This window comes from Aotus nancymaae, unplaced genomic scaffold (assembly GCF_030222135.1).
Source record: "Aotus nancymaae isolate 86718 unplaced genomic scaffold, 86718_ANA_hifiasm-v0.15.2.pri h1tg000064l_1, whole genome shotgun sequence".
NCBI classification, from domain to species: domain Eukaryota; kingdom Metazoa; phylum Chordata; class Mammalia; order Primates; family Aotidae; genus Aotus; species Aotus nancymaae.
Genome location: NW_026988479.1, coordinates 143475 through 158384, shown reverse-complemented (window position 1 = coordinate 158384; position 14910 = coordinate 143475). Strand labels below are relative to the sequence as shown.

General features: G+C 41.7%; 1 protein-coding gene across 4 annotated transcripts in view; it reads left to right on the top strand.

Moving 5' to 3' along the window:
- ZNF608 (zinc finger protein 608) overlaps nucleotides 1-14910 on the top strand; it is a 113989-nt gene continuing 99079 nt past the window's right edge. Inside the window, exons 1-2 of one of the 4 annotated variants that reach the window (XM_012448212.2) lie at nucleotides 1-292; nucleotides 3663-4747. In XM_012448212.2, the coding sequence (XP_012303635.2) occupies nucleotides 3845-4747 (903 nt within the window). In that variant the 5' untranslated portion in view covers nucleotides 1-292; nucleotides 3663-3844. Of the gene's footprint in view, nucleotides 293-1239; nucleotides 2628-3662; nucleotides 4748-14910 lie in introns of those variants that run through there. The other 3 variants (XM_012448215.3, XM_012448207.3, XM_012448232.2) reach the window with 3 other exon arrangements.

Here is a 14910-nt window from a genome sequence, read left to right as displayed (position 1 = left end):
GAGAGCTTCTTTTGCTCCACTCCCCCTGTGTGTGTGTTGTGTTTCAGTCCTGATTTCAGTGTTGCAGAACAAGCTTGTTGTGTGTGTGCACCAGGGGGATTTTTGTTTTGCTTTTTTAAATTTTAATTTTTGCTTTTATAAAAAATACACAGGACGGTCTGTGACATTTGATGGTCCATCTTCTTTAATAATAAATTTGTTGAAGAGATTATAATTTCCAAAATAAAGCGGCTGCAACCAAACACATTCAATGCAGTTAGAAGGAAAAGGTCAACTCGATCCAATACAGACCGTAAGTACGGTTGCGTGGTGTGTCTCTATATAGCACTTAGCGGGGACTTCATGCAGGGGAATGTGAGAGTTTTATGCATAGAGATGAGGAACTAGTTACAGTGTTTGGCTTTTGCATTAGAACAACAACCCAAGAAGGGTGAATTTTGTTCAGTAGAGGGTGAAGTATTTGTAAGTTCACACAAATTAAGCTTGACTCGGCACTCGGGGTAACTTGAAGTAAATTAGCTTTTGGGCTCTAACCCAAAGGAGAATAAAAGTGACACAGCTACATATCCTGGTCTGCAATGTCAGTTCTCTAGCTCACCTTACTCCCTCCCTCTCCTGTCCTAGCTCGGCAGACCACCCCCCGCTCCCAAACCAATCCAGGAAAATGGGGGCAAGGGCAGAACAAGCCGATTTCTGTCTCCTGTCAGATCCCAGTGCCCGATAATTTAATATTAAACAAGGGAATAGTCACTCATTACATGTAATGGTTATAATTACCATTCGCCATCCCCTTAAAAAAACAAGCAACGAAAATACCATTAAGAGAAAAAATAAAAGCCCCACCCAACCCAAACAAACCCACAAATAGTAACAATGGTGTGTTTATTACAGGACCAGGCTGGGGAGCAAGCAAAAGGTTTTTCTTTGTTTAATACATGTAGTGGGGGTCCCTAAACTCCAAGTAGCTCGGAGGTACCCTTCTCCCTCCCCCAGGCGTCCCCGTCCCTGGCCCCTTGGGAAAGCCGACAAATTGGAGATAAGTTGAGGAAAGGTTTATAAAGTGTTTCTTTAAAACATCTGCTTCGCTCTTGTGCTCATTACATTTCACTCCTTCCGAACTTCGGAGAGCCTAGATCTCCGAGAAATGTTTCACATTCATAACTTGTAGCTTCGCCCACTGCGGGGGGACGGCGCGGGGAGGAGGTGGGGGAGTGTGTGCAGGGGGAGGGGAGAGACCTTCAGCTTTTTTTTTTTTTTTAAAGACCAGATCAGTATTTTCTTGATACGCTTGTCACCATTTTTGTTCTCACGACAACCAATTGAGCCCTTGATCCTCACGTGATGTGAAAGGCTTGCACTGTAACAAAATCGCTCCTTTTAGATGGTTGGTTCTTACTAACTCGCCCATCCCCCTCTCCCGGCCCCGACATTTCCAGCAAAGCGACTCTCTACTTCCAATCCATCAACAATTCATTACTGCTTTTAGCTTCCAAATGCCAGCTAATTAAAAATACTAAGCCAAGCTCCAGGGCCATCTGACTAAACACAGGAGGGGGTGGGCGAGAGGAGGAGGAGGAGGAAAGAAAAAATAAATAAAAGGGAGACACACCGTTGGCTGCGAGTATAAGAGGGAAAAACTCCTGGAAAAGGTCGCCTTTAAAAAAAAAAACAAAAACCTTTTTTTGACTCTAATTATCGCATTACCACGTGACTGACCTGAGCGACAGAGGATTCCACCCCCCTCGGGAACTATACAAGGAACTCAGTTCCTTTTTCTTAAAACAACATGAGACAGGAAAACATCACATCCTTTAGGTTTCGAAGACTGAGCCCATTTTTAAACGCCGTTATTTTCCCCACCCCGCCGCCCCCCGCCCCGAGCGAATGCTGTTATAACTGGTTTATCAGCTCACTGAATCATCTGCTCCCTCCTCCTCCACACCTTTCTTTTTCTCCTCTTGCCCAGCTTCTCATCCCACCCTTTCTTCCTCCACCTCCTCCCTCTACTCCCCCCTCCTTTTCTCTTAAGTTAGTTCAAGAAATCAAATCTGTCAGGACGGGCGGAAAAATGCCACTTCCCGACTAACAGGCGGAATCCAGCCCAGATTTTCAGTCCTTTCTTCTTATTCTTTCTTCCCTTTCACTAATTTATCCCGATGTTAGCACATTCTGTCTTGTTACTAGCGGACGCCTGTAGGTTTGCTACATGGGATCATTACTGATCACGGTGACTCTGAAGTCTGGAACTGAAGGCGGAATGAGAAGTTGGGAAAACTTTTTTCTCTAAACTCTCTGTTTTTTTAAAAAACTATTATTCTCGATGCTTGTTAAGAGGAAAAAAAAACCTTTGGTGCTTCTGTTGTGAATGTGAAACATTATCTTCCAGCTGTACAGTGACACATTTTTTTTCTTTAAGGAGAAAAGGACTGATCCGTTTGCCAAAAGGGGGGTGGGGAGGTGGAATAATGTTATCGAGTGATTATTCTGGCTGAGATGTGTTATTTGGTTTCTTCCTTCTTGATCATTTGGTGTTTTAAGTAAAATGAGGCACAGGCTTGTTTGCCGAGTGGAGTGGGAAAGGCATTTTGATTTGCTGGCCTAATTAAAAAATGATAAAGGATTAAAAGGTAAGCAATGTCTGTGTGTATGTGTGTGTGTATGTATATTTATTTATTTTTTTCTTGACAATCAACTGTTAAAAAGGGGCTGATCCCTTTAAAAACCGTTTTAACTGCTCTTTGTCAAACACACACTCATTTGCGGTCATTGAGGCCACCTTGGCGCAGATCACTTAAAGTGTATGTCTTAATCAGTTTTCCGTACAGTCAGTAGCACCATATTTAACAGAGTGAGCAATTCTGTGACCTAGGAATATGGTAGAATTGTTTAAATGTATTTTTTTCTCAAAAGGCAGATATTTAACTTTTTATATAACACTGTCTTTTCTAGAGAGAAATGCTCTTAAAGACCTATCAGTATATTTCAAAAAAAAAAAAAAAAATTATATAAGCTGTTGGGGAAAAGAGGATTGGAGGGAGGTTTCTGTGTGTGTTGTGGGGGGGGGGTAGTTATTGGTTGTTTTTTCTGTTCCTTACTAGGAACAAAAACCAGATTGCCCAGACAATTTGTAAAAAGAAGTACTGAAACCTAAAATTAGAAATAAGGAAAATTTAGCAACATTCTATTCTGAAAACTAGCCTCAGAACTTCCAGGGTCTGGTCTTTTAAATTGCAAGATCTGGGACATGTTTAGGGATGTTTAAAGCTGTGTTCTTCCTTCTTGTCTGAGTGTTCAGGCTGTGTTTCTGGGGTTGAGATATCACATGTGCCAGACAGAAATCCTAAACTTTAAAAAAGAACACAAAAACCTTTCTGGACTGGAATCAGATCCTTAAGATAATTTAATGCTTTTAAAAAGGTGATTATCCTTGTGTTGTTGATAAAGGGATTTTCCTTTTGGCTACCGTAAGATGCTTACTGTCATGGGTTTATTTTTTGGGTTTGGTTATTTTCCTTTAAACCTGATATTGGACTGTGGAGACAATACATGAGCCACCTTACTCTCCATCCTTCCCTGTCCCCCTTACTGACTCCCCAATACTAATCGTTTTTTATTCTGGTAACACCGAGACAAGAAATATTCGACTTTTCCCCCCTTCACAGGAAAAGGTGGACCTGGACTGAGGGTGTAAAATCCCTGGACACATTCGTGGGGCAGGAAAAAGAAGAGGAAGATTAGAAGATTTTTTTTTCTTTGAGAGAAAGCCCAGCGGAGATAAACGAATGTCCCCTCATCTCCAAAGGAAAGTTCATCGGATTTTTATTCTAGAGAGCTCATCTTCAGGATGTCAGTGAACATTTCTACTGCAGGAAAAGGTGTGGATCCAAATACAGTTGATACTTATGACAGTGGCGATGATTGGGAAATCGGGGTTGGAAATTTAATAATTGATTTGGACGCTGATTTGGAGAAGGACAGACAGAAATTTGAGATGAATAATTCCACCAACACCACTAGCAGCAACTCCAAGGATTGTGGAGGTCCGGCCTCCAGTGGGGCTGGTGCTACCGCAGCCTTAGCTGATGGCCTAAAATTTGCTTCTGTTCAGGCCTCTGCTCCCCAGGGGAATTCACACAAAGAGACCAGCAAATCAAAAGTGAAAAGGAGTAAAACTTCTAAGGATGCTAATAAATCTCTGCCTTCTGCTGCCTTGTATGGGATTCCCGAGATTAGCAGCACTGGCAAGAGGCAGGAAGTCCAAGGGCGCCCTGGAGAGGCAACTGGCATGAATTCAGCGCTGGGTCAAAGTGTGAACAGCGGCGGCAGCGGCAACTCAAACAGCAATAGTACCAGCACCAGCACCTCTGCCGCCACCGCGGGGGCAGGCTCCTGTGGGAAAAGCAAAGAGGAGAAGCCAGGTAAAAGCCAGAGCAGCCGAGGCGCCAAGCGGGATAAGGATGCGGGGAAATCCAGGAAGGACAAGCACGACCTGCTTCAGGGCCACCAGAATGGCAGTGGCGGCCAGGCCCCTTCTGGGGGGCACCTCTATGGCTTTGGGGCCAAGAGCAATGGAGGCGGCGCGAGCCCCTTCCACTGCGGGGGCACTGGGAGTGGCAGCGTCGCCGCTGCAGGGGAAGTTAGCAAAAGTGCCCCGGATTCAGGGCTCATGGGAAACGCTATGTTGGTAAAGAAGGAAGAGGAGGAGGAGGAGAGCCACAGGCGAATCAAGAAACTGAAAACTGAGAAGGTAGGATAAAGTCGCCTTCCTAGATGTCCTACTCTCCTCTGTGTGCATTTGCGTGGGTGTGTGGAGGTGTGCCTCTGTGTGCCTTACACTTCTTTATGCTTTCTGGTTCTTGGTGAGATTCTGTTGTATGCATCTTTTATATTAAAATCCGATATGGGGGAGCTTAGTTGGGTGCAGTGTTTGGCTCTTGCTTCTGCTGCCCTTGCTGTTGCTGCTTGTGATGCTAGTGTTTGGGTTCCCAGGTGGGAGGGCCTGAGTGTTCTAAGTACCTTTCGCCCCGTAGATCGGTTCCTCACTAGTCAGCAGGTTGCCGTGTGCTTTTAATAGAAAACCTGCTCATGTACCCTCTTGACTCTTGTCCTGGTTTCTTCCTTAAAGGGAACATTTTTCTATTTTAATTTATTCATCCTAGTATTGCTGGTAATGTGTCCTTAGGTGCAAGGTTCAAGTTTCCTCCCCCAGAGGAATGTCGAGGATTCTAATTTACATTCTACCATCATCCCATTTTTTTTGTTTGTTTGTTACTGTCTCCAAAATAGTACTGTGAAAGGGTATCCTTGAATGAGTTCTTGTTACTGGTCCTGAATTAAACCCCAAGCTTGATGTGTTGGGTCATTGGTTTCATAACTGCACAAAAACTGGATGGTTTTGCTGGCTGTTAGCACTCTACCCTCGTTCCCTCACCCAGTTCTTAGCTAGAGATTTAAGAGTGTTATCACTTGGATACCTAGCTTGACTGGGGAGCCTCTAGGAAGAATAAAACAGACTTGCTGGACTGATACTCGTGAAATGTGCAAGCATAGCCAAAGGGGATGTAGACGGTTGAGTGAATCGGAGTACTAGAATGATGTGTTGCATTTGAACGGTGTGGATAGTTGATTTAGGCCGTTTGGACCCTTCCTCCCATCTTTGTACAAGTCTGTAGTTATACGCTGCCTTGGAAGAAGTGCCCGCCCCCACCCCCCTCCGCAGGTGGTACCGCTTAGTCATAGACCACATTGACTAATGTTTGGGGAAAAAAGGTGTTCTGCCCGGTAGGCAGGTTGGGAAGGAGTTAGTGATGTGTGTGATATTTCTGTGAAATTAACCTTAAGATTAATTCTACAGGTTGTGCCTTGCAGAAGATTTCTGTCATGTGGGTTGTGGCATGGTTGTTTGGGAACACGCTTATTAAATAATTTGATTTTTTTTTTTTTTTTTGGCTATAGTTGGCGATTGGGATTGTAAGTGGTGATAATATGTCTTTGGAGAATTATTTCCATGTAAAATTGTTCACTGCTACTGAAACCTTTATTTTCTTGTTTTTGTGTTCAGGATTTAAGTTGGAGTGTAAGAGTAAAGTTCTGATTTTTAAAAGTTGAGAGAGAGACGTTAAGACGTAGATAATGCCAAATTTGCAAAAAGCTTCCGAATACTTATACATTCATGCCCTCTTGGGCAGGCAGAATTTGTACACTGATGAGTCTAAATGAATTTTTTAAAATTCCAGGTTTCGATTCTTATGTTTAAACATGTAGTTTCCCATTATTTCTGCTAAAAGGCGTTCTGAAATCTTCTTATTACTTAGTACAGTAGGGCATTTACTTTTGTTGCCAATAGTCTTCAAATTGCAGTTCTAATCTGCTTTAACTATCTAGATGAATTGCCCTAATCCAGTGCTCACAATGGCTGTGGTTAAGGAGTCAGAGCCATTTGATTGGATTCACTGGCTGCTTGGAATGTGGGAGGTACTGCCCTTTTGCATTCCCCTTAGCCTTTTAATCTTCCAGCCAAATGTTCACATTCAACAATTTTGTTTAGCTGGCAATCGGAACATTTCAGTATCTCAAAGGCTGCTGTCATGGCAACTGAGATTAGAGCGTGGTGTCGTTTCTCCAGTTTTTTGTGTTCTTTTCACTTTCCAGTCACAGAGGAAACTGGATGAAGAATGGAAGAATTAAATTATTCATATACATGCAACTCATCTTCAGTTAGAGCAGCATAAATGTGATAAATATGAATTACATAAATGAAGAGCAAACAAGTCAGAGTGGATCTGGAGTGGGGGAGGGGAGAAAGCACATTACAATTTAGATTCACTTCTGGTCCTATACCAGAGGAAGCTGTGCCACCAATCTTAGCCACTGGAGTTGGCACAGGGGCCCCTCAGAGGCTTGGATCCAGGGGCTTGGGTCCTGCAGTGTTGGCCATTCTCTGTCCAGGGGCATTGGCTCAGGGTCTCAAACCTTATTCCTTAAGGCTTTCCTCCCCACCCCCACCTCACCCTGAGAACGACTTCCCTTAAGAATCCTTTCAGGGCCTGGCGGGGTGGCTCATGCCTGTAATCCCAGCACTTTGGGAGGCCCAGGTGGACAGATCACCTGAGGTCAGGAGTTCAAGACCAGCCTGGCCAACACGGTTATACTTCATCTCTACTAAAAAATACAAAAATTAGCTGGGCGTGGTGGCAGTCGCCTGTAATCCCAGCTACTCAGGAGGCTGAGGCTGGAGAATCGCTTAAACCCAGGAGGCGGAGGTTACAGTAAGCCAAGATCGCGCCACTGCACTCCAGTCTGGGTGACAGAGAGAAACTCCATCTCAAAAAAAAAAAAAAAATGCTTTCATCCTTGGCACACAGAAATGGCACTCCCTTGCATGAATGCCACCCAGGAAAGTAACTCTAATTCCACTAACTAGTGGTTGCGTCAAATTAGGCGTCAATTTGGAAAATACTTCCTACTGAGATGAAGATACCTATTTAGGAAGTAAAGATTTAGTAGGACAAGAAGCTTCACCTGGAAAATTATTTCAACACTGAGGTTTTTTGACATTTTATACAATGTTTTAATTTCCTTCAGCCTTGCTTGATTATCTGGGTTTGTGAAGAGTAAGTGCCTTGAGAGTGAAGATTATTAATTTTCAGCAATCAGATGTGGCTCATGAGGGGCCACATGTGAAAACCAAAGGGGAGTGTGTGTGTGTATGCATTTTTTTTTTCTGGTTGGAAGGTTCACAGGAGATTCATAAGACTTGCTGTCACCGGTTAATTTTCACAGCATGCTTAAATGTCTATTTTTGGTCTGTTTATTCTGTTTCTTCACTACACAAAGTCATGTAAAACATGATAAATTGGACCTTATGAAACCTAATTAAATCAATGACTGTTCTACTCCTTTATGTGGAAACCACAAGTATGTTGTAAAAGTCGCCACTCCCTTAATACGTGAACAAAATCAAAACATGCCATAATTCTAAGATGTTTGAGCTCTATTTCTATAGCCCATTTTGTGGTTAAGCCACCAGTGACATGTCTGAATAAGTAGATTTGACGGGCTGGCTTTTGGTTGTTAAAACCTGCCTCTCTACCCTCCCCTTCTTTCTTGTGAAGTATAATGACATTGTATTGAAACTCTTCTTTATGTTATCCTCCTTAGCCATCTTACAGTTTTGACTTACTAGATAGGGAGGCATTCAGCTGGGCTAACTAAATAGTTTATATAGAGTTGACGGGTTTATTTGATTTCTGGAAAATTCAAAAATATATACAAAAACTCAAAAATCTTGAAAGCAACTGATACTTAAACAGAAGTGAAAGGCACAGGAGGTCATATAGTTGTGTCTCAATACCTATTCAGAGAAGAGAATTATTTCTGTAATATCATATTGCTTTCATTAAGATGGCCCTGGTCATAAAGGTGGTGTCTACAAATGGACCTGTTCATAAAGGATATCATTCATTTTATTTTATTCTTTTGTAGAGGCCTTTTTATACTTCACCAGGGAATTCTGGCACATTTTCTAAGTGAGTGTGAGCAATTCAAGAACATATTTTGATTAATGAGTTTTGTAGATGATACCTTTTTTTCCCCCAAATATAGTGTCCTATATGAATTCTACTTAGAGAGTATAGTGTATCTACTGTGAAATAAAAGGGCAGAAAGGTCACTTGCTGTAATTAAAGAACAAAGTCCATTGTCAGACAGCAAACTGTTCTGAAAGCTACATAAGGGATTTAGCTGTTAAAAACGTTGGTAACTAAGGGTGACTTCCAATCAGCATTGATCCAGCTTCTTACTTTTCTATAGGTTGACAGGGCTTTCTGAGGTAGGAAGGGGCTGCCCTTTCCCCAAGAACCCACGGAACTTAGGTATTTGTGTGATCAGACCTATCACTAAATTCTGACTTTAGTATGTGAAACCTGTTAACTTTGCTGGAGAGAGAAGGAATACGCATAACTCATCAAGATTGTCCTGTAGGAGATAGTGTTTTGCAACTTTTAATAACTTTGTAAATAGTCTGTTAAAAACAGTGGGGGCAGGGGAGCAGGTGCGGTGGCTCCTGCCTGTAATCTCAGCACTTTGGGAGGCTGAGGCGGGTGGATTGCCTAAGGTAAGGAGTTCGAGACCAATCTGGCCAACATGTGAAACCCTGTCTCTACTAAAAATGCAAGAAAATTAGCCGGGCATGGTGGTGTGCACCTGTAATCCCAGCTACTTGGGAGGCTGAGGCAGGGGAATTGCTTGCAACCAGGGACGTGGAGGTTGCAGTGAGCCGAGATCACAGGCCACCGCACTCCACTCGTGGGTGACAGAGTGAGACTCCATCTCAGAAAAAAAAAAAAAAAAAAAAAAAAAGGTCGAGGGAGGGATTGATAGTCTAAATGTCAAGAGGTTAAGAATGCTCTTCAAGTGAAATTGCTTGGCTGCAAGATGGTTTTAATTAGACTGTTATAAAGACTTATTTTTCCTAAGCAGCATTTTATAGTTAGTAAATGAAATGTATGCCGAAAGTGCTAAGCAGAAATCTCCCTAACCACAGAGGTGTTCAATAACCAGATTCAAATAACATGGAAAGTACCATCTGTTCTTCGTTTTCAGCATGAAAAAGAGGGATTGAATGGCTGAGATTTGCTCCAATTTCGACAGTGTCTGTGTGTGTGCGTGTATTTTTTTTTAATTTAAAAAAGTTCACCTGGTACTTCACAGAAACTTGAAATTGCAGTAATATGAGCAACACTGTGAAAACACATGTTCCTACATTTATTTTAACCAGTTCCACTTTCATTTAAAAGATTTCCAGAAGCCCGGCCATTGAATACTTTATAATGGTTATACAGTTCCTGCAGGCAATCACAATAAGCGGTCAGCTTTTCCAAAGATCTGACTATTTAGTCAGTACCTGAATTGTTCTGTCAATTTTCCCCCTGGAGGCAAGGAGGGGAAAAGCCTCTCATGCTAACTCTGGTCAGCATTTATCAGTTAATCTAATTGTATGAGATATTGCTGTGGGCTGGTGTTTACTATACATAGAGACCTTGTTCTTGTTCAGAGCTGTAATCTAGGATTGTTGATAATGAGGAAAATATCCTTTTAAGGGTAACTTTTGAGTCTTTGACTTTTAGACACTAAGAATCTTGGTTCTGAATTTAGTTAGAGCCCTGGGTAAAACATTATCCGGCCTTTGTTTGAGGTCTTTTATTGAAGCTAATGACTGGGCTTGTGCCTCCCTGAGATAAATGACATTATCTCTGAGTGGACTGACAGGAAACAGACATGTTAATGGTGAAGCTGCAGGGAGGATCTGCTTGGGTTCTGACAAGAGTCGAGAAAGGGACCCCTGGTTGTGGTCATTAACACATAATGCATTCTTGCTCTTCCTAAGAGGCCCTTGATAATTGGAAAGCTATTTTAGCCACAAGCACTTAAATCATAAATCTACTACTCCTAGTTCCTTTGCATTCTTAAAAGTAGTAAAGTAATGTGTTTTTTGTTAACAAGTGTGTGATCTGGTTTTTTAACGTGGTGGCAGTTCTAGGCTGCCTGGGTAATGACGTGTGGGAGAGCTGCACATTGAACTGTTTTTATCAGTTCAGATTCTTCTTTGTCTTTCAGCACTGCTCAGCCATCCCTCTACTTTAATAAAGTGAAAAAGTGGGTATGGAGCAGAAAAGAAGTCATTTTTCTGTTTGAAGATGTCTTGTGGGAGGGGGATAAAATCCGTTTTGTAGGATTTTGAGCAGTGATTTGAATGTGATGAAACCTGACTTTTGGAGTTTATGTTTTCAAAAGTCATGGGTATAATTGAGTTTCAGTGCGGTTTAAACTCTCTGCTTCTTGAACAAAGATAATTGCCATGTTGAACACACTCTAGAGGTGTAGAAGAGGTGAAAGGATCATGTTATTCTATTCTTTAATATTAAGCACTGGAAGTTTTTCATAGTAATTACTGCAGTACAACATAGTTTTGATTGCCAGCACTCTGAACTTGCCAGCAATCTGAACATCAAGGGTTTTGCTTGAATACTAAACAGTTTATTCCTAAATTACTTGTATTATGTTCTTGTGTAATGTGGAAGTCAGAACTAAAGAAATACTGGGCTATCCTTGTTAGCAGCATCTTAGGGAAAATAAATAACCCTTCTTCACTAGGATTGTTGTTGCTAAATGATCATAATACCCTCCTAATGTAGTCATTGAAGAATAAAGGGATGGAGAACAGGTGAGCTCCCTGCCTCAGTAATGACTTAGGTTGTCATTAGAGAGTAAGTAATATGTGTATGATACTGGTGCCCTGTAACTGATATTTCATAGGTGTGTGTGTGTGTGTGTGTGTGTGTGTGTGTGTATGTAAATGTTGTAATCACATATACAGATGTTGCATTGGGAGTATTTGGTTAGTATGAGCTTTATTCTTTAAAAAAATCTTCACTGGTGGTTTTACGTTCCACTCTGCTGCAGTGTATATGGACCTCTCCCTCTGTGTCTAATTCTCTCTCCCAACTGCACTTTCACTAGTGACTACTTGCTCCCTGTCACAAGTTCTTTTTAATTTCAGCTCAGGGTTTTGGCAATGGGAACAAAGCCTTTGCAACTGAATGAAAGGTTGTTAAACTATTCATAGTTGATTGACCAGCAGTTGGGCTGTTTGTAATGTTATTTTGAGAGCTCAAAGGATATGCAAGAGGGTGAGACTTAGCACTTTGCTCCTAAAGCTGAATTTTGCATATTTGCTAAATTTTGCTTAGCAATACCTTTGGGAATGTAGTACAAAAGATGATGGGTTTTGCCTTAAGAACTGAAATGATCACAAAGAAAATACTTATATTTTGATAGGTCAGTGGGCCTTGAACCACAGGGATCTCATCTGATATTCAGAAGGCTTTTTCCCCTAGTGAAACTAAATGAAAACTAAAAGGTATATATTATAATTGTAATAGATAACTCAAAGGAAAGGGTGTTTCACTTAGAACAAATGGGTTTGAAATGATGAACTAATACTTCTGTGGTTTTTTCAAAGCCACTTTCTCTTCTCTCTTATCTCCACCCCCGACTTAGTTTGATTATTATTCACTGTGACTGTTCCAGCCCAACCACTGATCTTTCTGCCTCCTGGGAATCCTCATTGTCAGCTAGCACCTTAAGAAAAATGTGCCTACAGGGACATTTAGGCATATTCCAATAATGCCATATGAATGCAGCTTTTACAGTTTAAAAAGCAAGTAAAAATATATTGATTATATTTTGTGTTGTACATAATGATTTCAGAAAACAGATATTTAGGTTGTGGGATTGGCTTATTACGTTAACCAGAGAGCAGATGGCATGGTGCCACAGACGTATAATTTTACTTAAAGGGACTTTTAAGGTTTTGATGTGTTTTCTTTTCCTCTTATTTCCCTGATGGCTTCTTTTTATTGAAGGGTAACTTAAGGAGACCTGGTAGCAATTTTACTGCCTTCCCCTGACAGTTTGAAATAATAGCTTAGTCTTTGGTTGCACTGATCTTCTACCAGTCAACTCGATTCTGGTTTTTGTCATGTGGCACAGAATTTTTAAAAAAGTGTTTGTAGTATGTTTTAAGAAGTGGACTCTTTTATTTGCCTCAATTAGCAACAGACGACAAAGTTCCAATTGGTCATACTTTCATAAACTCCTGGAAGTCACTGTTTGTCCTTTTGATTAAAGAAAACTCACGGTTTAGTTTCCTAGGAAAGCACATCTGGCCCTCTGGCTGCTTTTGGTACACCTTTTTGTCCTTCGCATTTGTCACTGAAGGTTCAAAGGTTGTGTCTAAGTTGTTCCTAGTTAGGTTAGAAAGTGTTCCCCATGCTGGAAGAATGTACCTTTTCTTTATTTTTTAACTACACTTATCATGTGTTTGAATTCAGTTGGCATAAAAGAACCTTTTGTTTTTGTGCCTAAATTTTACAGTTTTATCCATTCTTCACCTCAAACATCATCAGGATGAGTTGGAAAGCATTTTCTAACTTTTTTTCTTTTTTGAGACAGAGAGAGTCTTGCTTGTTGTCCAGGCTGGAGTGCAGTGGCACGTTCTCCCCTCACTGCAACCTCCACCTCCTGGGTTCAAGGGATTCTCCTGCCTCAGCCTCCCAAGTAACTGGGACTACAGGTGTGTGCCACCACGCCCAGCTAATTTTTTGTATCTTTAGAAGAAACAGCGTTTCACCATGTTAGCCACGATGGTCTCGATCGCCTGACCTCGTGATCCGCCCACCTCAGCCTCCCAAAGTCCTGGGATTATGGGCGTGAGCCACTGAGCTCGGCTGGCACCTTCTAACTTTTATTTTTCCAAAGTGTGCATAGCCACACCAGATTACTTCTGGATTTCCTGTCACTTCCTTGGCTGATTTTATGGATGGCTCATTTTAAAAACAACAAAAATGTTTGAATTGGAAGGGTTGAAGCCTTGGGTTTTCATTCTTCATGGAAAACTGTTTATTTGTGTGTGGTTCACCACAGTACATGGATAATGCTATCAAATCTGTGCTTTATTATAGGCTTATGACTAGCACAGCAGCACTTCAGTTATGTGTTCCTGTGCTTTAGTTCTTTGCCAATTCTTTTGTGATGGAAATGAAATTAGAACTGAATCTTTGCAGCGAAGGGGAAAATAGGCACAACAAATAGAAACTATCCCTTGAGCCAGTTAAGAAGTAAGCAGTGGTGATTAAACATGGTTTTTTGTTTTTTTCTTCAAAGTAAGTGAAACACAGAGGAAACTACTTCCATTTAGCTTTTCCGTGAAGATAGGTGGATGATGAGCTGAACACTTTGAGAAGTGGAGGCTGCAACTAGACTCTATCTTATCCCCTTGTATCGTTTGACATCTTAAGTAATTGAAAAGCGATTCGTATTCCCAAATCTTTAAACTTCTCTGAAGGTGTAGTTTGAGTTAAGTAGTATTGTTTGTTTCTGCTCTCCAAAGGGAACAACATGATGTTAAAACAGAGCAATTGAGCCTCTCCGCATCCAACTCCATTTGGCCAATTGTCTCCATTTACATTCCTTGCCCAAATCTTTCACCAGCCTTTCCCATGATGCCGCAGCAGATGCCAGACACTGAAGTAGAAAGCGAGCAGCTGTTTCCAAACATTACTCCATTGCTGTATTATCCTCCACAATCTGCTTTCTTTTGCTCTCCCCTTCCCCCATTCTTAAAATAAAGAAGCCTTCTCTTCCTTGGACTTTTGCATCCTCCAGTTGATCAGTGCGCCGGTTTTCTGTCTTATCAGTCGCACTGGGTTCTTCAGCAGGTCGGTTGATTGTTCTCTCTGGGAGCAGATGGAGGGCCCTGGGCTCCTGGGGGCGTGGCCGCTGCCTCCTCAGGCCCGGGGCTGCGCGCTCCCGACGGGGCGGCGGGGGCGTGCAGCCGGGGACGCGCCCTTCTTCCCGCCGGGAACCCGTTTATGGCCCTGAGCACTGTAAATCTGTCAGCTCTTCACGACGCCTTCACCTCTTTCTTCATTTGCTCCAGCTTCTAGTTTGACAACGTTCCCCTGAGGCAGAATTCTAATCTGCTTCCAATTAGTTGCAAAATGTGACTGAAATTTCCACATTATGACTGCTGTTTTACTTGCACGCACACATCTAGAAACAAATTAATGCTCTTGAATATTTATTTTTTGAGCCCTTGGATTTACTTTAAGAGGAAGAGTTTCCAACTGTTTGGAATGACTTCCAGGATTTGCATTTTTTCCCCCTCGAAAGCCTCATATACTGGGTACATTCAAACAAAACAAAACCACGATGGTTGCCTGCCTCTCCCTTAATAAGCCTTTCCCATCTTTTCAAGATTTCCCAAAATGTATTGCATATGTTTAAGTAATGCAAATAAATTTTGTAATATTTCTAAAATAAACAAAACAAGGATGTTTGGCTAAGGAA